General features: G+C 37.9%; 1 protein-coding gene across 6 annotated transcripts in view; it reads left to right on the top strand.

The window, feature by feature from the left end:
- LOC108678501 (NAD kinase-like) overlaps positions 1 to 6,992 on the top strand; it is a 44,108-nt gene extending 37,116 nt beyond the window's left edge. For all 6 annotated transcript variants that reach the window (XM_018166948.2, XM_047884599.1, XM_018166947.2 and 3 more), the window contains 5 exons: positions 369 to 617; positions 1,460 to 1,617; positions 2,272 to 2,354; positions 5,135 to 5,658; positions 6,224 to 6,992. In XM_018166948.2, the coding sequence (XP_018022437.1) occupies positions 369 to 617; positions 1,460 to 1,617; positions 2,272 to 2,354; positions 5,135 to 5,609 (965 nt within the window). In that variant the 3' untranslated portion in view covers positions 5,610 to 5,658; positions 6,224 to 6,992. The remainder of the gene's footprint in view (positions 1 to 368; positions 618 to 1,459; positions 1,618 to 2,271; positions 2,355 to 5,134; positions 5,659 to 6,223) is intronic.
- The last annotated feature ends 15,076 nt before the right edge of the window (positions 6,993 to 22,068 follow it).

The raw sequence follows: 22,068 nt of genomic DNA, 5'->3' as shown, positions 1-22,068 counted from the left end.
TACTCAATTCGAGAATACAATGATCGTGAAATTGCTTAATTGTCGAGTCTTTAAAAGCAAGGGAAACCCCAAATAAGTTCACCCTGTCGTTCATACAGTACGATTCTTTCTGCTATCTAATTCTTGGTGTACACCATGGAAAAATGAATGGGTTATATTGTCCAAATTGTGACAATATGACCAATTGTTGCTTAACCACAGCACGAGTAAAGAGTGAACTGAAGCGCCCTTCAGTCGGGCCAAACTGATTCAGGATGACCTACACGAAGACAAAAGTGCATCGTTATGTGGACGAAGTCTCGCTCAGTTCTCTGAGTATACTTGATAGTTTATCAGACTAATTAAATAATTAATTGATCACTGGCCAGGTCACGCAGCCCTAACGCTGCGCTCACGCCTGCGCTGCATCATCGTGCGGGGAGGCTACGACAAACCACAGCCTAAGAAGCCCAAGCCCGACGCCACAACCGCCCCATGGCTGCCCGACCCTGGGGTTAAACTCCCCTCTAATTTACTTGTTCTTAATGAGGTGGTAATAGATCGGGGTCCCTCCCCCTACCTCTCCAATCTCGATCTCTACCTCGACGGAAGACGCATCACTTCGGTACAGGGCGATGGTGAGTTCAGGGGCCATTCTTTCAAAACTCGCTAAGTGAACGTAAGTACTTACGCTCTATTTTCTTGTCTTTGATTGGTGGATTTTGCTTGAAAGGCCGTCAATGATTGGCTGATGAACTTACGATCTCTTAACTTTTTTTGAAAGTATGGGCCCAGGTTAGGATCATTTCTGTTCGACTCTGTTTACGGAGGCTACAATTGGACTACATTTCAATAATTTTGGTCTTTCAATACTAGACGTTTCACAAACATTTAGGAGAAAATAATGCAAATTTGTCGTTATGTATACATTCTGATAAATTGGTCACACGTGTTCAGTTGAGGTTCTTTCAATGGAATAAACGCTTTCGTATTAATGTATTTTAACCCTACAGTGACGATCTGAGCTTAGGGCTGAGAATGTTCAAGGGTGATGACTTTTTTGTTCACATTTCGATGGTATCAACGGGGCCTTCAAAGACATTTAGAATAATTTCATTATTTTACTTTTTTCTTGAAGTTTTGATTCTGAATTTCCATCTCCATGTTCGTTTTGAGCATTATCTCTGCAGCTGAAAAGTTTTGTGTGTCTCGATCATTCATTCCTCGAGTAATAAGTGTAGTTGCAATCGCTCTTGTGTACTAAGTTCAACAGATGAAGGAAGAGTGTGTTTTATCGCATATTACTTTTTGTAAAGATGCAAGATTTGTTTGTAAAGATACAAGATTAAATTGTAAAGCTGCTAGATTAGTTTGTAGAGCTGCAAGATTAGTTTGTAAAGCTGCTAGATTAGTTTGTAAAGCTGAAAGATTAGTTTGTAAAGCTGCAAGATTAGTTTGTAAAGCAGCAACATATGTGCAGGGTTACTGGTATCAACACCAACGGGCAGCACAGCGTACGCAGTAGCAGCAGGAGCATCGATGATCCACCCCTCAGTGCCAGCCATCATGGTGACGCCCATCTGCCCTCACTCATTATCATTCCGACCCATCATCGTGCCTGCTGGCGTCGAGCTCAAGGTGCGTGCCTGCAAGCTTTTTTAATAAGTTGACTAAGACAATTGTTTTCTTCTTGTCTCCATTAGTCAGTTTATTTACATAAATTTTTCAGAATTATCGAAATTTGAGAAGCTGTTTAACTTCTTGTCTCCATTAGTCATTTTTTTAAATAATTTTTTCAGAATTATCGAAATTTGAGAAGCTGCTTAAGAGGTTACCGTACTTCTTGAAGTTTATTTATGGGTTTTTATACAAATTTTTATTTAAGGAATTTTCTAAGTTTAATAAGGAATTTTGTATAAAAAAACATTTGTTTGAAACTTACTTTTTAAAGACAACACTTCCAAAGAATGATTTAATGATTCTTTACGAAATAAGGGAAGTTGATTATTTTTTTGCAACTTGTCCTCTTTACTCTTGATTGATATGACAATCAAATGTGTGGAGATATATTACTTTATATTCCATTATTATTTATTAACAGAGACAATTCATTGGTATTTACGAATTTATCATAAGTCATGAATGCCTAAACATCGAATGCAATTAAAGCTTGAAAAGTAACTTTAACAGTTTGTTATTGCATCAGAATACAGCGATGTGATCAGTAGCAATGAAGTTGTAATGAACAATCGAAATTATGAGTAGTTAACGGCCTTAACTTTGCTTGTATAGATTACAGTATCGAAGGACAGTCGCAATACAGCCTGGATCTCCTTTGATGGTCGTATGAGGCAGGAGCTCACTCACGACGATAGGTGAGGTATCGCTATCTCGTGTCTATGCTGTTTGCCTTATTTTTCACCGCCCCATTCCCCTACCAGATTACCTCGTCATTCTATCTTTTCTGACGAAATTCCCGTTTTTTGTTCACTTCTTTCTCCTACAACCTTCCCATTTTAGTTCATCACAACTTTGGCTTACATGTTTTCACCTTACTTTGTTTTCCTATTCCACGGTTAACATTTCTCTATTTCTAGCTCCGCTATTTCATACCTATCTTGGTGTTCGCCTGTTCCACAATAAATTATCTGTTTTCAGCCTCGCTTCCTGCCTTTTAGTCTTCCTCGGTCTTGCCAAGCGTGGCTGCCATACCTCGAGTTCCGTGCACACTTTTTGATTGCCAGTGCCACAACCAAAGCCGTTATTGCTTTTCGATGAAACCACGTTTCGATGAGCCATTGGTCAAACATCGTTGTTCTTTGCGTTAATGGTCGTTCAATCATACCCAAACATCGAATTAATCATCGTCAATAACCGTTGAGCATTGTTTTCCATGCGTCAAACATCGCTTCACACTTCGTCCAAAGACCTCCGCTGTATATCTCGCGACCGTCTTATAGTTATTGATGCTTGCATTATCCATTGTTTCTCAGGTAAAGCTCAGTTCTGCTGACCGTCATTCCTGCTGGATCTCGTTTGATGGGCGCCACCAGACCGAACTTTTGGTCGGCGATAGGTTTGTGGGTTTGTGTTTTGCGATTCCAGTCGGGCTTTCGGAAATAGTTTCTGTTTCATCTTTGGCTTATCGAATGTTGGGTGTATTTCTCGGGCTCGATTGTCTCGATATAATCGTTTTCAGATATTTTCCATTGCAGATCTGATGCACCAGTTAACTTTTCTCTTCCTGTTTGATTCTTGGAAATTAATATCAAAATATCTGACTTCGTTGTAAGCTGAATACTTGAACTCCATGCACCATAATTATTGTCTATGTGGCAGACGATAAACTAGGTATTCTTGCAAACGGATCTTTCAGTGGTTTCTGTTGCACGCTGATCGTTTCTCCGACAACATAGGTAGTTGGTTTTAACTCCAGCTTTTTCGTTAAACACTCATTAATTTTACTTCACTACTGGGCGCATTTCTCACCGTCGTTGTTTGGGACGTAGGCTTCTTCCTGGAGATGAATGTCTTGCTCTTCCAAACTTTCTATAACAACTTTGTTATCGCAGGCGTTCAAGGCTGCTCGGTCGAAGGTTCGGACAAAGAGGAGGCAGTTGTGTCGCTCATTGAAGTGTTATTCTTCGGAGGATTTGTCTTTGATGTGTTGATGCTCAGACTGTCTGTCTTACTAGTTTTAATACTTGGAGTTTGCGTCTTCATAGGTTTAGTCCTCAGAGTGATAGTCCCAAGAGTTGGAGTCTAAATAATTGTCCTTGAAGTGTTAGTATTCCAAGTGATTTTAAATATTGAATTTGGTTGGTTGCTGTTGGCATTCATCAAATGAAAAAATTGCTTGGTGCTATTTTAAATCCTACTATCCATCATTCAGACCTATCATTACCCAATATTATATCCTTTCCTTATACGCTAAATCCTATCCTTCATCAGTAAATCCTATCCTTTCACAATGAATCCTATCTTTTCACAATAAATCATATCATTCCACATTAAAGCTTATCCTTCAACATTCGGTCCGTAAGCCCATCTCATTCTATAATTCTTATGAAGATTTTTCTCTTATTTTATATTTTATAATACAAGGTGTTTCACGGAAACTTCCTGATCTGAAAGCTCAACAAAAAAAGAACTAGTATAGATATCATTACAATATAAATGTTGTTGGAAAGAGACATTTCCTGAATTTTTGTATCACTTACCGTAGTTTTAAAGATGACATCGGACTAATGCCGGCCCCTATTGTCAATGCCTTCTGCTAGTCGATTTTTTGAAGTTTCGTTCAACTCGCTGAAGCAAATTGACGGGCATATTGGCGATGGCTTGGCGTTTATTGATCTTCAAATGAGGTAGGACATTGGACAGTCATTTTGGACATTGGACTGTCATTGTGAACAATTGACTCTTGCATCCGCACTTCCACTTGCCCTAAATGTGTTTGCCCACGTTACAATCGACTTCCGATCGATTGATTTCCGACCTGAAAGCCCATCTTATCTATGCATGGAACCGAGTCCGGAATGCTAGTTGAGTAGCGATAATGTAACGACAATTAAAAAAGCACGCCTCGACAGCAAACGCACGCTGCTCACTTGGCTCACTTGTCCAATGCATAGTGGCAATTGATTAGGCGAGACACAAAACTTCATGATCTTGTTTTTCAAATGAAATACTCCCCGCCCTATTCCTACAAAGTTTGACTGCTTGGTGCGAAATTCAAAACAGGAAGTATCCGTGAATCACCTTGTATTATTTCTGTAATGCTCTTGCACCACATCTTTTATTTTGAAAATCCCATCTTTTCCTAATCATCCACTAACGTCGTATTAAATAGTTTTGAAATATTACGGACAGCATATTTTCTTTGTCGAAATTATTTACAAATCTTATATTTAACAATTTTTTATCGCTATTTCCGAAATCATGATACAAATTTTCTACTAAGACACGATATGGATTTGTGATTCATAAATTCAAACAATTTAAATAAATAAATTCAAACCGTCATTTAACACTCGTCTGACTGCATATGTGCAATTGTACATGTACTAGTAATGATTTTGAAGTTTAGATATCATGGAGTCTGTTCGCAGTCTGATAACATTTGATGTTTACATGTCATGTGTTTTCGTGGCAGCCTGCGCGTGACGACTTCGATCTATCCTGTGCCGAGCATCTGTGCTGAAGACCAGATCGCTGACTGGTTCGCATCTCTGGACGACTGTTTACGATGGAACGACAGGAAACGACAGCGGCACTTCGACGATGGCAACACTGCCGCTGACGACGCCAACCTTATGTCCGACGATGCTAACCCTCCCTCCGCCGATGCTAAAAATCCTTCTGATGATGCTAACCATCAATGCGACGGTGCTAACCGTCTCTCCGACGACGGGAATCTAATGTCCGATGACGGGAACATGTCGGAAAGTTCCTCTGCCTCATCTTCGGTCCCAACAACTCCCACGTCGGCAGCTTCAGGCGTATGTGCGTTGTATGATGCAGAGGCAGGCCCTAGTGGCCTCTGCAGAGTAGCTGAAATAACAGAGTCTGAAGGGGGCGACTCAGACGACGACTCGTGCAATGACAATCATGAAGCTGGACCGTCTTGAGGACGCTACAGCCACGCTCCTTGCGCAGGTGTCCGGAGGAGTTCGGAAGGTAATTACAGTATTTTAATCTGAGCTTTTCAAACCCTAAATATTTGTAGTATAATATGATTATATTTTTTCGTCGGTGCTGAGAATAATTCTTTTAATTTAAACGCGATGTGAAAGAGAGTTTCGTGGGAGACGAAGTATAGCGTATGTTGCCCTGGTGTATTTTTTCTTCTCATTTCCTTCTCTAATAATCAATCATCAAGTCTCTATCAGGAAGTTGAGTCGAGAATGTTCAATTTAGATAATTAATTATCAATAAATTCCAATCAATGTTTATACTTTGTTTGAAACTCCTGAAAGAAAATTTGTTAGGATTCTTCCATCGAATTTACTCCAAACTAGCGAATGTGTCTTAGTTTGGTCTTATTAGTCTTAGCTTTGGCCATATCAGAGGCGTAAGTTTTAGGTCAGAGTTTAAGAGTTCAGTATTTGGATAAATTATTCCGGAACATGGATGTTATCATCAGCATCCGTTTGTGAATAGATCTTTTTTTTCTCGCAATTTGGCTTTCAAGTTTTGTTAACATCATTGATTATCAGACCTTGTAACCTATTCTTTTTTTCAGGTATTGGACGCCTTCTGCTGTGATATTCTTGAAACATTTTTGTACTTTTTTACGGACTTTGATGGGACCAAACCCGTCTCTTGGGACTCTCTGCTCTGTCGCCTCGAAGAGACGAAGGAAAAACTTTTGTTGTTTTCTCATTATTTATCCTTTGTTGAAGAGGTTATTTTTTGCGCGCAGTGAATGCCATAGAGCTCTCTTCTACTTCAAATACGTTATCATAGACGGAAAAAGTGTTTTTCCGTATCTTATTTTAATCTCATTAATGTATAGATAGTAAAGTTTAAATAAGTTGAGCATTTTCACGCCCGATCTTGGACCTTAATTATGCACAGTACGTCTGCTTTTGGTTTGAGTTAAAACGATTCTGTTTTTTGTGAAGAATAAATCCATAATTATATGGTCACTAAGTCATCCGTAGTCTAGGCCAAATTTTATTCATTTCTAACGGCTGTATTTATACCGTGGAGGCCAAATTTCGTAAGCCAAGTTGATTAAGTCGTGTTATTCAGAATATTGTGTTTAGTGTACAGCGACATATATGCTGCCGTAGATGTTTTATAAAATGACACTTCTTTCTATATGGTTAAGAAATGGCTATGGTAATTTTAAATACGTGGCATATTTAAGTAGCACAGCCGTCGTAAAAATGCAACGATTAAACGGAACATTGTTTAATTGTCGGCGAAATGTGGCTTATGTTAGACCTGAGGCCTGATGAAATTAGGCAGCCAACTCAAAGAAATTCTGAGCGTCGTTAAAGTTCTTCTGGAAAATAGTAAATGAGCGCCAACTCCAGTAAAATACTGGAGTATTTTACTCTTAAATGAAGGCAGTACTTGCGATCCCTTTAGAAAATGGAGGGCTTTCATTCCTACCTATCGTCATATTTGTAAGATATTTGTTTCTTTAGTGTCTTGATTCAGAGAGTTTACATTTTTAACGCAAATAATTATATGCTGTGCCCCAACTCTTGGGCAAAAAGTTCTTGCCAACTTTACGCGGATGAATTTGTGTGTTTACAGTCACAGTGCGCATATATTTTGTACGTATTTTATTTTATACGCTCATAGGTTTCAAGAATTATTTGTTTAAAATTAGTTCTGCTGGAATAATTGTATAAACATCGAGTTTTTGTTACGTGTGACAAAGGTTTCATTCAATAGCCTCATATTCTTAACTCAGTATTAACTTTTTTGATTCTTTCATCCCGCCGCTTTTTTAAATTTAGAATATTATTGATCGATAACATTTAGTTCAAACTGTGCATTTATTCTAGCAAACTTGAATTTTTTATGTTTAATATTCATGTTGAGGTTGTCTGGGGTCTCTCGTTGTAAAGTTTCAGCTCCCGGTGAAATTCAAGGGGAGAGCGCCCCGCTTCCTGCATGCTAGCGCTCCGTCGTCGACAATTGTATTTATTGCTATCTTCTTTGCTAAGTTTGAGGTCTCGTATTCAGGACGAGCTGGCTTATGTTTGCAATAGTTTCGAGGAAACTTTTATTTTAAAATCCGTGGTTTTTTGCAAGAAAGAAGTAGTAACTTATTTTACAACGTACAAGGGATCAATGCAGTATTTTTTTGAACGAGTGACTGGCATTTAATGAAGTTAAGTGTTAATACTGTAGCTTTGTTCGATTGTGTAATTCTGTCACAAGGAAATCTGTCTCTGCATTAGATTTTCCCATGTTCCTCTTCTTCTTAATGTTTCCTCTTATCTTTGTTATCGACTTCCTCTACTTAAAACTTGCCCCTTTCCCTTTCCTTCAAGTCACCCTATTTTCCTTTCCATGTAATCAGTCGCGGTTCCAATTTCTTTAATATTTCATAAATCCTGTTTGCGACTCGTAGCCTACTGCACTTTTCGTGATTTTATCCTTGAGTAAAACTTGTTCAAGATGTTCCTTAATTCTTTTTGACAGTCTTCCCTTTGTCCTTCCCTGGGTTAACTTAACCCCTAAGTTACGCTCTACTTTTGTACCCGACTTCTGGTGCCCGAAGATATGCCAACTTTGTGTTGCTGTCCTAAGCGTTTTGTACAGAAATCCACGCAGTAGCATCAGATGTATATCGTTGTACTGAAATGTAGACATGAGCTGCTCAAGACCAATAGATTTTTAACAGTTGGAAATTAATTTGAAGTTTTATTTGAGGAAAAGAAGCTTTAGTTGAGGAAAATCCAACATGATCGATAATTTAATATTTACATTTAATTATTCATTTAATCATCGTTGTGCTGCATCTGAGCATGGACTGTGTTGATGGTGTCCTGAAATGAGGGCGATTACTCGAATTATATGTTCAGTACACGACGATTGATGCAGTGGAATTTGAAATTAGAGTTCTCTGATATAATCCATATCCCCTCAGGGGGGACTTCTGACGCGTGTCTGTGCTCGTCAGAAGTCCTATGGGATCTCGCGCTCCTAGGGGGACTGTTCCTGAGCGCCCCACCGCTGAGCTCGCGGTGTCTGACTGCAGGTCTCAGTTATGGGGTTAAGTTATTATGTAGGCAGGATTCCTTACATTTCCCTGCTCTGTCTCTCTCGTGCGGGCGGCCGACGTCCCGTGTAAGCGACCTCTTGTTCGAGTGTCTTAGTTTCTATTGCTTTTCACCTGTCCCTCCTTGTCACTTCGTCTCTTTGAGATGCTAACGCTACTTCTTTCGAGCCAGCTTCAGCGGGCTGGACATCTGAGACCTTCCGCCCTTTGTGGGTGATGAATAATTGAGACCTTCCACCTCTATGGTGATGTTCATCTTGACTTTCGGTGCGAGATAGCTAAATAGCTGAAGCGCTAGTAAACATTTGGCCACTAAACTAAACAACTAATCGTCGTTGTGCTGCGTCTGAGCCATGGACTGTGTCGATGTTGCCCAGAAATGAGGGCGATTACTCGAATTATATGTTCAGTACACGAATATTGATAGAGTGTTGAATTTGAAATTAGAGTTCACTGATATAATCCATCTTTTAGTGAGCTTTGAAATGAGTGAAAATTTTTCGTACAGTCAATTAAGTTTATTGACACGTTACTCATAGTCGTGATTATTCTTGCTTGAAAAGTTGCGAAGAACTTCACTGTGTTTACTAAAAACTTTATTTGTTAATTGTGTTGCCGTTGCATTAAATTGTGTTGGGCAAAGCTATATCGCCGATGTCTCAGGCTGTATGTTCAATTTTGCTCTACATGCTGAGGTTTGATTTAAAAAAAAATCAAATGTTTAACCTGAAATAACAGTGGTATGAGAAATACTGTTTCTACTAATATAAGTAATTGGGAGACCAAACGTTATTGTTGCTGAAATTTGTTGTAATTACCATGTCAGAAAATTTATGCCAATCATAAGCCATCATGGGCCACGCCTCTCAGCGATGACTAGAAACTATAAGCTGTATTCTCCACTCATAGAAATGTGTGTGTCTGTCCAAATAGTTGTGTGGGTCATCCTGAATCAGTGCTGCGTCGCCTATCTGCTCGTATTGAATGGGTAATAATATAAATATAATATTATTAATAAAGACCGGCATGGTTGAGGGGTGGAACCCAGTGCCACGTCGCCTATCTGCTCGTATTGAATGGGTCATTGTGACTCATCTATTGAATGAAGACCGGCATGGTTGAGGGGTGGAAGGTAACTAGTGTTGGAGTTGACTGCGACATGACATTTGTATAGTATTCAGTATTAACAGTCCGTAGTGGACTTAGTTTATGCAATATGTAACTATCGAAATCCGAAGTGTTTTTCGTATGTGACGCATAACACTTTGCTTCAACATGTCATATTACAATGAATGTTGAATGTCATACACGCGTCACTTCAACGTTTCATATTACAATGAATGTTAAACGTCATACACGCGTCACTTCAACGTTTCATATTACAATGAATGTTGAACGTCATACACGCGTCACTTCAGCGTTTCACATATCAATGAATGTTGAACGTCATACACGCGTCACTTCAACGTTTCATATTACAATGAATGTTGAACGTCATACACGCGTCACTTCAACGTTTCACATTACAATGAATGTTGAACGTCGTACACGCGTCACTTCAACGTTCCACATTACAATGATTGTTGAACTTCGTACACGCGTCACTTCAACGTTTCACATTACAATGAATGTTGAACGTGGCGTCCACGTAACTATCATTAATTATCACGTAATTAATGATGATCGTGCTTGTTGAGCCTTGCAAGAATGTCACCATACGGACTAGCAGCAGGCGCATTTCATCCATGATTACTGATAAGAAAACAGTTATTAAAGAAATATAAAGCTGTTATAAATTCGCAAAGTTAGCTTTGAGAAGAGACTAGCTGTTGATTGTTTCGCTAGTTTCTTGTTTTTCCCATGAAAGAATTTGTATAAAGATGCCGTTGAAAATATAAGAGTTTCAGAACCGGAACCTCTCTCAACGCCTGATAGCTTATCCAGATTTTCAATATATTCCAGAGGAAATTATTCCACTGAAATTGTTATAGAAATGTATTTCTGTTATTTTTTCCGTAGTATTTTTCATAGTTAAATCTTGAAATACTTCGGTGAAAAGTCAATTGTTCGACTGCAGAAAAATCTCAGCGAGGAGTAATTGTATTTAAATATTTCGTTCATATTCTTAGGTGCGAATTCCCACTTACCTTGAGGGAATTCAGATTTTATACACAAATGTAATTCACTGTCCGACTTTCCTTTTCCATCGAAATCAGAGTTTCGATATACCGTGTAATTGCATTATAACAAATCACTTGGAATAGTTGAATTAACCTCTGAAGTTTCGGCTCATGTTGTAGTCACGCTACGCAGTCAAATTTCATACTTTAATTCAAACTGAAACGAATTTTGTTTGAGGAATATATGCATGAAACTTTATATTTATACCACAAATGTAGTGAAAACACAATGCGCTACGAGTATAAATTGGGATATATTATTTATAATAATGAGTGTTGCCACCCAGCGTTCCACTCAGCAATCCACCCCAAACAAGAGTGTTGCCGACCAGCGTTCCACTTGGCAACCCACCCCAAACAAGAGTGTTGCCACCCTGCGTTCCACTCAGCAACCCACCCCAAACAAGAGTGTTGCCGCCCAGCGTTCCACTTGGCAATCCACCCCAAACATGAGTGTTGCCACCTAGCGTTCCACTTGGCAACCCACCCCAAACAAGAGTGTTGCCACCCTGCGTTCCACTCAGCAACCCACCTCAAACATGAGTGTTGCCACCCAGCGTTCCACTTGGCAACCCACCCCAAACAAGAGTGTTGCCACCCTGGCGCTCAGGGCACTGTACTTTTGAGGCCATATTTTTTTGAGTGAATTACGACTGAAAAAAACTAGAAATCTTACACAGTTGATATGATGGAACCATTCTTTTTTTCCTTTGAATTTGGAGTGATTGAAGCTTGAATTCGTCTGCAGCGAATATTAAAGCAATTTCATATATATCGTTTATCGAAAACCTCGCTTGATTATCGCACGTTTAGAATTCAGGTGTATGCTTTTGTTGAATGAAAGAACAGATGAGCTTTGGGAGAATCGGTAAAGCGATATATCTTATTGTCGCAAGGTAAAGTTTCTACCACAGATACAAATATGACTGGAATTTTGTACGCATTTATGAGAAGTTTCTTTTTCGAGTCAAGCAAATAATTCAATATAAACAGAGACGTTTTAAAGCGAGCATTAGTACATATAGCGCAATGGACATTACATGAGAAGGGAAATCACTCCTTAACAGTGCGATCAACAATCTATGGAGCAACATTGTTTAAAGGACAATAGATAGCATATCTGTTCATAGTGAAACCTAATCAGCGGTTGTCAATATAAAAAAGTTTCCTGTAAAATTACATAAAACGCCTGCAAGATAACTTATTCGTACAAAAATTATCGTTTAATAACCGGCTTCTACCGGAGATTAAATTCCTGAAACCAGTAATGTGAATTCCCGGCAGACGGTAGTTACTGTAATTGAATTTCCTCAATCATACCTGCTTTTCTCGCTCTGAGAAGCGCTCTAGGGAAAATGAATTTTGTTTTATTTTGTAAGATCATTGGTAATAATTATAATTATTATCAATAAGTATAATTATTATAATTGTTATTATAATGTAATTATTATATCGCATTTTAATTGTCGCTCGTGATAGCCTGCTGCAAGGACTGTCATTTCATAAATAAATAATTTCAATTCAGCTTAAATTTCAAACGAAGCCAAAACGACATTGCTTGCGTGGCCCAATTTTCAATGTTGTAAATTCTGGGCCGGTCTTTGAATCTGCCCAAACATAAAAATTAAAGAAATAGGAAAAAATAAGAAATATAATTATACTAGTTTTTTCAACTGGCAAGTTCAACGAAATGATGAAAATTTTGGTCAAGACCATTCAAACATCTTAGTTCTTAGATTTCTTGATATCAATGATGAACTTTCTCAACAAATATTGTCTAACAGAAAGAATCACTCGGCTACGCTCATCTGAAATTCATTGAACTTTATCCATTTCACTGAATATTCAAATTCACTGGCAATTCAAACTCAAATTGTAATCAAATTTACGTTTTTTTCATGTTTAAGTTCATTTTCCGTTCGCACAAAATTTACGATGGCCTCGATAAGATCGAGTAAGTTTTAATAACATGACAACTTGCATTCACCGTATATTAAAAAGCTTTTCTTGTGTTACTTATACATCAAAATGGCATTGGACAATAAATTTTTTTTGTAGAAATCGAGTATTTTTCAGGAGGTAAGATCAATTATATTACTTTCTCTCCTCACTGCAAGTTTATATATGTTTGATGCATCGAAAAAGCTAAAATGTCTACCTTCCTACGTAATTATATCTCATAGAAAAGGCAGTAAAACAAACGTACATTTTTATTTTGTCAAATGCTTCTTTTTTAATGGGAGCAATGACACCATCCACCGTATGTTTTTCAACGCTATAAGGGTTCATTTCCGCTGCATGCATCCTGCACTCAACTGAACCCTGCGTTCGGTTCACTGCAAATAACCATCATTTCAGCTTTGTTGACTGAGCGTCGTATTAAATAAAGATAAAAAGACCTCTGTTTCTGGGAATAGAAGTCGTATCCACGCTGCCAGACAAAAGAATAGAAAGCCTGCGTTCATCGATTAATTTGGTTCGTCCATCGAGACAGCGATGTCTCTAATGATTATTCCTGGAAAGATCCTTGAATTGCTCTCCGTATCGAACAATGATCTATTTTTTTGCTGCGCGTGAGGGAAAGAAGCTTCTCTGAATGCAATCAAGCCAAGAAGAAGAAAGTTATCGATCGTAAAACTCAGATTCGATTTCCAGCAGTTCAAATTCAGAAATGGTTCAAAAATGAAATGAGAATATTTGAGGCTTTGTTCTGCTTATTCTATGAATCTCATTCTTGAAATGTGTTGACAAAGCGTACAAAGGAAGGTTCTAATATTTTCCCATAAACTGCATCGATCTCGTTAACATTTATTCATACGCTATGAATTGATGTTTCTTTAATTAAGTTATCTATGTTAAGTAACGCCCCGCAATACTGCAGCTGGAAGACCGACAGAAGAAAGTATATGTTCCAGTTTTACGCTTGATGCTCGGTGTTCATTAGAGTTCCGCTTACCAGTACTCTCAAATACCGTGTGATCAAAATTATGGAAAACACACAATATCGTTACGTCGTGTCGCTACGTCGATTTCGTCATTTCTTGAATTATGAGGTGTCACAAACGCATCTTTAAAATTAGTAATAAGATAAAACTGCTCTATAAACCGAACCAAATGACATTATTCACAAGAATATGAGCATGGTGGCTCAGTGGCTAAAGTTCAAAGTGTCAAGATTGTAGCAAAGGGGTGCGGGTTCAAAGTCTTCAAACCCAGCTCTGTGCGCCAGTTTCTGGTCAGAATCAGCGAGGAGGCCGGGCGGTTTAGCGAAGCAAAAATTGGAGCAGTGAGTTGCGTGTTCGAGACCGCAACAAGCTGTGATTGTTCGGCGCTGTTAAAATCGGCGACAGGCCTACGACCTGAAAAACGCTGAAACATCTATTACTATTATTATATTATAAAACTAACTTAATATTGCTGAATCTATGCTCAAAAATGTCAAAATTTAAAGATCAATTTTAAAGAAAATTTGAACAACATTTTCGGTATGTATATTTTTTCAATCAGTAAGCACGTTTATTACTCACTGGCCAAATATCACACGAAAAAAGAGAGTATTACTAGGAAGTCGCAAAAAATTTGCTTGCTGCTTAATTTTTGAAAACATTTAAAAAAAATCACACCCAATTGAACGAAACTATTCCTGTAGGACAGCGTCTCCCTTGCTTTTCTGATCAGAAGACCTCGCTACATATCTTACGAATACTTCTAGGCCTTTCCTTTCATTCGCGCTCTAAAATTTGTCATCGGTCGTAAGTAAGTCAAAGACACATATTTGAGCCATCGAGTGTATTTCGATAAGAGCTAGAAAAGCTGCGGCTGTCGGCAGCAGAGATCGATGCGATCTGAAGACTCTCGAAGAAATTTCTAAGAATTCTTTCAATTTCACGGGAAGCTTTTCATGGAATTGCGACTGCTAACTTCTGCAGATCATTATTGGTGTTCTTGATGCGACCTTCCTTCTTGGAATAGAGGCTGCAAACTTTTTTTCTCTAGGTCGCTGCTCCTGGAGAAACAAGGAAAAAATAGTGAATGCCCAAGAAATTAACATGGCGTACATGTTATTGGTTTTGAAATGATAATTCTGAAGGCGGACTCGAAAAATTCACAAAAATATATCATATGTCAGACAATTTTGCCCGACAATTATATAAATTAACACAAACTAATGGACATTTTGGAATGAGTCTTTTGTTTCTAGATTGTATATCCAATTATCTGGGTTTTTAAATACCAGAAATTGTTCGCAAAAAGATTGTACGAGAGATTTACCGACTGGGTTGCGAAAGTTGATTTTCACATAAGTGCAAAGAACAGACACTCCGTACCTCAGACATCAATAAGAAATTGTACTGTACGGCCCAAGTTCTGCTGATCGCAGACAAACATTCTGGAAAGAATCCAATTATCTGGGTTTTTAAATACCAGAAATTGTTCGCAAAAAGATTGTACGAGAGATTTACCGATTGGGTTGCGAAAGTTGATTTTCACATAAGTGCAAAGAACAGACACTCCGTACCTCAGTTCTCTATAAGAAATTGTACTGTACGGCCCAAGTTCTGCTGATCGCAGACAAACATTCTGGAAAGAATCCAATCATGGGCGGAGGAGTGCATAACATTTCAACTGCTGGGTTATGGTGCATAACTTATCAATGCTAAAATGCTATATTACCCACTAACTGTATGTGATCCATTACTGTTAGAGTAACATAATCGAGGCATTCCTTTCCTTTAGTAACGTTATGGTGTGCTATCACTGCTCCATAGTTACTGCGTGACGTGGCATCACTGTTACAGTAAGGACTGCTCTGTTGCAGCAGCGGTGTGATGTGGCCTACGTCTGTTTGTTACGGTAATAGTATGGTGTGGAATTACTGTGTTATATTGACGGTAAGGTGTGTAATCACATTATTCCAGTTTGCGTACCCTTGTGTTACAAAATAATTTGTGCGTTAGCAGTAAATGTTGGTTAAATTTGTTATTGAACGATGATATAAAATGTTTTTATTCAGAATTGAGAGCAGAATATAAGATAATAAATTTGTATCGCAACACAAGGACAGCAATGCACAATGCAATCTCTTCTCACGGATAACAAGTCTAATTTGGAGGCGCTTCGTGACAGTCTATTCATTTAAGATAACTTTGAATCAGCCCATTTTCAAATGCTTAATTGGTGCCTTGCAGCAAATTAAAACGAAAAAACATTGTGAAAATTGCCAAATTACATCATAGATGTTACAAAAGCACTTTTCAACACTGTTGCAAGAGTTGCAAGAGCACAACATTGACTGTCTAATATTGAAAGTTATCTCTGTAATTAATTCAATTCAATTAATTAATTAATACATTAATTAATTCAAGGAGTTTCAAACATCGCGCTCGATCTGTCAATTCCTGTAAGTTTACATGAGAACTGTCGAAGAGATTTTATGAATAATATTTATAAAACTCGTAAGTCTTTGCGCTCACAGTCCTATTTTTCCTTAAAACTAATTATTAAATTAAACTTATAAGTTTTGTTAAAGCTTACAGAACGCTCAAACGCTTTTGCAGTGGGCGTATTTCTACAGCGCTGACTTTGCTGTTATGTTATGTGTTACATGATTACTTGACAATTAATAGCTGTAAATGTTGAAAACAATTGCAATGTACTTTATTGTCGCTATCAACGATCAGGTGAATAGATAAATTCCCTCTATCAAATCGAATCAAATTAAAGCTTAATTTCCATGCACCTGTCAATGAAGTCGGAAATATCATTTATGCCCAGAATAAAAAATAACCCTGATTATTGCATACCGCTCTCCCTAGCAAGCCAAATATTTGTCATGCCGATAAAAATTTCACCATAAATTAAAAGAAACAGCTCCAGATTTTCAAAAATGCAGTCTTCCTGTGCACAAATTGCAAGAAGCGTCGCTGGTATTGCTTCTGCAGCTCCAAGGCTTGCCAGTGCGGCTTCATTCGTCTTATAAGGCGGAGATTGGCGTAAGCTCCAGGGATTGCTACCGGCAGCTTCCCATGCCTGAGAACCCCGGGAAATATCCTGTAGTCCGGGAAACCACGATTTATGGAAAATTATTAAAGCAGATACTCGGATGATGAAAATCATTGGTGAGAAAAATGTTACTTAAAATTTTTAGTTACTGTTTAGTTTTCCAGTGTTTAAACAAATGGCTGGGCCATCGATTCGTTGCAATTTGCCTCCCATGCACAAACTTGCTCGTCTCAAGCTTGCTTGCTAGCCGTAAAGTTTATTTTAATGAATTAATGTAAAATGACACACCACTCGAATCACACATTACTGAATTTCACAAGCAAATGTTTTCGAAAAACTATCGATGCAAAAATCAGAAAGTTTTCAAATAGAAAAATAAACTTTGAATAAGACAATTATAATTTGTTGATGAAAATTTCCCAAAAAATTTTAAATGCTGAAATGCCTTCAGCATTATTTCAACAGCTGCATCCTGAGGGGAAGAAGCTGTGTTTCGCCGTCAGTTTGTAATTTGTAAAAAAATTTATGTTGATCAATTGTAGAAAAGGTTCATTATATTTCCCACCCGAAATCGAAATAAACTGAAAAATCGTAATGGAACAACACGTTATTGACTAAATTATATTCCAACCATTCAGTTGGAAAATTTTCTGCAAAAATTGTGCTGCACCCTCGATTTTTCATGGGCGGAGGAGTGCATAACATTTCAATTGCTGGGTTAGACCCAAAACGTAAGCGTCCTAAAGAGCTATAATACCGCACTAACGGAAAGTGAGCAATTACTGTGAGTAACATAATAGTGAGGCATTCCTTTGATTTACTAACGTTATGGTGTGGCGTCACTGCTTCATAGTTACTGCATGATGTGGCATCACTGTTACAGTAACGGTAACAGCCTAACTTGCTTGAAGAATCGAGATGAGCAGCCTTCACGGTTTCAGTAAAGGTATGGTGTGACGTCACTCTGACACTGCGAGGTAAGAGCTTGATATCATATATCATATCATTATATCATATCATTATATCATATCATTACGGTAACGATTTGGTGTTGCATCGGTCTGTTAAGTAATGGTGAGGAGTGAGATCACTCTGTTGCAGCAGCGGTGTGATGTGGCCTACGTCTGTTTGTTACGGTAATATTATGGTGTGGAATCCCTGTGTTATATTGACGGTAAGGTGTGTAATCACATTGTTCCAGTTTGCGTACCCTGGTGTTACAAAATAATTTGTGCGTTAGCAGTAAATGTTGGTTAAATTTGTTATTGAACGATGATATAAAATATTTTTATTCAGAATTGAGAGCAGAATATAAGATAATAAATTTGTATCGCAACACAACGACAGCAATGCACAATGTAATCTCTTCTCACGGATAACAAGTTTAATTTTGCAGATACTCGGATGATGAAAATCATTGGTGAGAAAAATGTTACTTAAAATGTTTTAGTTAGAGTTTAGTTTTCCAGTGTTTAAACAAATGGCCGGGCCATCGATTCGTTGCGGTTTGCTTCCCTCAAGCTTGCTCGTCTCAAGCCTGCTTGCTTGCCATAAAATTTTATTTTAATGAATTAAGGTAAAACGACACACCATTCGAATCCTACATTACTGATTTTCACAAGCGAATGTTTTTGAAAAACTATTGATGCAAAAATCAGAAAATTTTCAAATAGAAAAAGATAAACTTTGAATACCACAACTGCAATTTGTAGATGAAAAATTCCCTAAAATTTGCAAATGTTGCAAATGCCTTCAGCATTCTTTCAACTGCTGCTTCCTGAGGGGGAAAAGCTGTGTTACAACGTCAGTTTGGAATTTGTAAAAAATTTTGTGTTGTTCCATTTGTAAGAAATGTTTATTATGTTTGCCACCCTAAATCTAAATAAACTGGAAGATCGCAATGGAACAGCACATTATTTACTACATTGTATTTAAACCATTAGGTTGAAAAATTTTCTGTAAAATTAAATTTTTCAAGGCAGAATCCTTGCTTGTAACAGACAACTAATTAACAAACACGATTTCTTCTCATAGTTTTATATATTCCTGGATTTCCATGCGGTTTCTTCTTATTTTGAAACATTAACCAACGCTATAATGCACATGTTTAGCATATCAAATTTCTCTCAGTTCGGCGAGCTGGAGCTCCTCAGTTGAGAGTGAATCATGCCTGGGGTGCAACGTCATCTATGTCGTCTTTACCTTCTTTGATGACGTGTAACAGCTGCGTCGGCAGGGCCTGACGAGGCCATGATGCACTTCATGACTCACATACTCGTGCAAATCAATTGCGATGACGCAGTTAAGCGCCAATAGAATATACGACGTTCAACGTACCGTTTTCTGACACGTTTAGAACTCGCCTTTAAGTCACATAATTTTAGAATTAATTTAATCCTAAAATTAGGATTAATTTAATCCTAATAAATTAATTTTAATTTTTAGCTTAACATTTATTTGTCCCTGACTTGAATATCCTCAGCATTCACTCCTGCGTAGAAGATGGGCTCATTTAAAAATTCACTATTCTGTGGATAGATTCCAAATACGAGTTCCGAGGAAAGTTGTTGAATTCTAAATTAATGTATTCTATTTTTATTAAATCTTTCAAGGCTACGCTCTGTTCAGCAAGTTAGTGGGTTAATATGGGTAGTAAATTTTTCTCAATGAAAAATTTAATCAAATGTGCTAACTTAGTCTTGTCAATTTACTTACCTCCAAGTCCCCATTTTGTGCATGTATGCCAATCACATCCAATTATTACATGACGATCAAATAGAAATTATAATAACATTGACACTTAAAGCCCTCTTTATTCGATCATACAATGTACTTTTCACCAGCCGGTTGAGCCATGTAAAGGTTTAAAAAAATTTACCAAAAATATCTCCAACATGGTTAGAAAACCAAGAAGAAATAAATATTCAGACTCCATGAACTAAGTGACGTCACTGTTGCATCACCAACGGCTCAAACAAAATCTGCCTTTCATGAGTGGCGAAATTTCGGAGAATCTTGAAGCCATAACGATGCCCCGATCGTTGCGTTACCGTTGCAATACCGTTGCGTTTCCGATGTATTACCATTGCGTTACCGATGTATTACCATTGCGTTACCGTTGTGTTATCTATGCGGTACCGTTGTGTTATGAACGCAGCGTGACGCCCGCTGATCTGCCTTATTCTGTACGTGACCGAGAAGTACTAGAACGTGACAGAAGTACGCCTGAAACTTCGTGAGTTGAGTTTTTTGCTCCGTGTCTTTGGTCAATGACGGCCATTTAAAAGAGTTCCAAATTTGATATAAATTATTTTTAAGAAAACGACTAAGTTACCATTAACAGAGTTGGCTGCAAAATATTAATACCAATTTAAAAATAATTTTCACAGTGGTTTCCGTTGAGAATTCAATGTCTAAATTTTGTAGCGCAAAATTAAAGTCTAAAATATTCACACTCTTCTGATATGGAATTTAATGTTTAAACTTGGTCAATGATTCAATTATGCTTGATTGCATTAGTTCAATGACTTTCTTGACAACAAATAGACCCATTCATGTGAGTTGATGGCGCTTTTTCTATTAAGCATTTTTGAAAATCTTGTGGAGTGAGATGCACATTAAACAGGAGATGAGGGCTTACATTGTATGATGCAATAGGCATGTCATGGCTGCAGAGGCTCTATATAGGCTGCCTGGTTACACGAATGATGGGAACGAATACCGACAATAATTTATTTGAATGATGTAACCAAAGCATCGGAGAAAGAACTCTTAGAGGGTCATTAGGTCAATCTTAAAAATACTATAATGTCCTTGATAGCTAAAAATGCCAGTCTGGAGACATGGATGAAATGTTAATGTTGCAGTCTGCCTGCCATTCCCACGAAACGCTTTCATTCCATTCAAACTAGATTTGTACGGAATTTAAGAACTAATATGATCATCATCATTTATATATACATATATGAAGTTGAAATTAATGTGTGGTTAATGACACATTAATTAATTTGTAATTAGTACAACTGCAATATACGAGTGCGCATATTCAGGAGCTTTTTCATCAGCAGCTCAAGTCAATTAAGCGTCTGTGTTACTGCTCCTCTAGATTACTCAATCCCAAGAGCAAATCTATTCAGACTTCAGCCTAACTTCGTCCAGTTTTCTTCTTCAGAAGTTCCCTGGAAACGAATGTATTTCTCTGGAAAGAAATGGCGCTGTGCCTTTGGATCTCGTAACAGAAAATTTGGGAGAGTCTGCTGGAGAACGGGATTCAAGAATTTGCACAACTCTTTGTCATTTTAAGTTTCAACTTGGGGGCTTTAAATTTTGCGTTTAGAGTAGCACAACAACAATATTTTGGTCATTGTCGTGGTTTTTTCTCTACTCGTAATTTTAGCATTAGTGTTAGAATAGCTCATAAATATATTGACCGTCGTACTATACAAAAAAATGTCGAAAAATATCGTACTATGCGTGTTCGAGCAAAAGCTATTACGGCTGAAGCTTAGGTAAAATCTTTATCTGCTGTGTATTGCTACTGACACTTAATGATCCGGTGCTGTTCTTGTCTATCAGTTAATGCGAAATTGTATCAAACATTTCAAATTCCTCTGCTGTGCTGAGCATAAATGATTTGAACCTTGAGACTTTCTTCACCTCCCTTCTTCGGCCCCGTATCTCAAACTCTTCATCCCAATCTACGTCGCTCGCTTGCTCACTCCACGTATATACTTGCCCATCTCTCTCCGTGCATTTCTTTTCTAAATTCATTTTCTCTTCACATTTCTTTCTTCATCACTAACCTCTTTTACAGAGATCTTTCTCGGGCAATTTGTCCGTTAATTTGATTCTTGGAATCAGTCAGCGACTTCTTCCTCCGAGCAGCACAACGCATCTTATGCTGCTCTCGCTTCGCCTGATATGCGGACTCGGGATTGAGGTGGCGTGCAGATCAGAATGTAAAGAAATTTCGTCACAAATTCAAGTTATCGCAATTCTTTCTTCTCCTTCCATAAATAATGCGAAAATTTATAATAATTTCCAAATTTATGAGCTAGTGCCTGAGCCACCAAAAAAGATTAGAATAATTTCGCGAATGCTGCTTTCTGCGTCGCAGACTGCGGTGAAATCTTTATGCGTGTAAAATTCTTCTTCTCGGTA

This window comes from Hyalella azteca, unplaced genomic scaffold (assembly GCF_000764305.2).
Source record: "Hyalella azteca isolate HAZT.00-mixed unplaced genomic scaffold, Hazt_2.0.2 contig15682, whole genome shotgun sequence".
Lineage (NCBI taxonomy): Eukaryota > Metazoa > Arthropoda > Malacostraca > Amphipoda > Hyalellidae > Hyalella > Hyalella azteca.
Note: the sequence above shows the minus strand (reverse complement) of the source record. Positions and strands in the feature narration are given on the sequence as shown.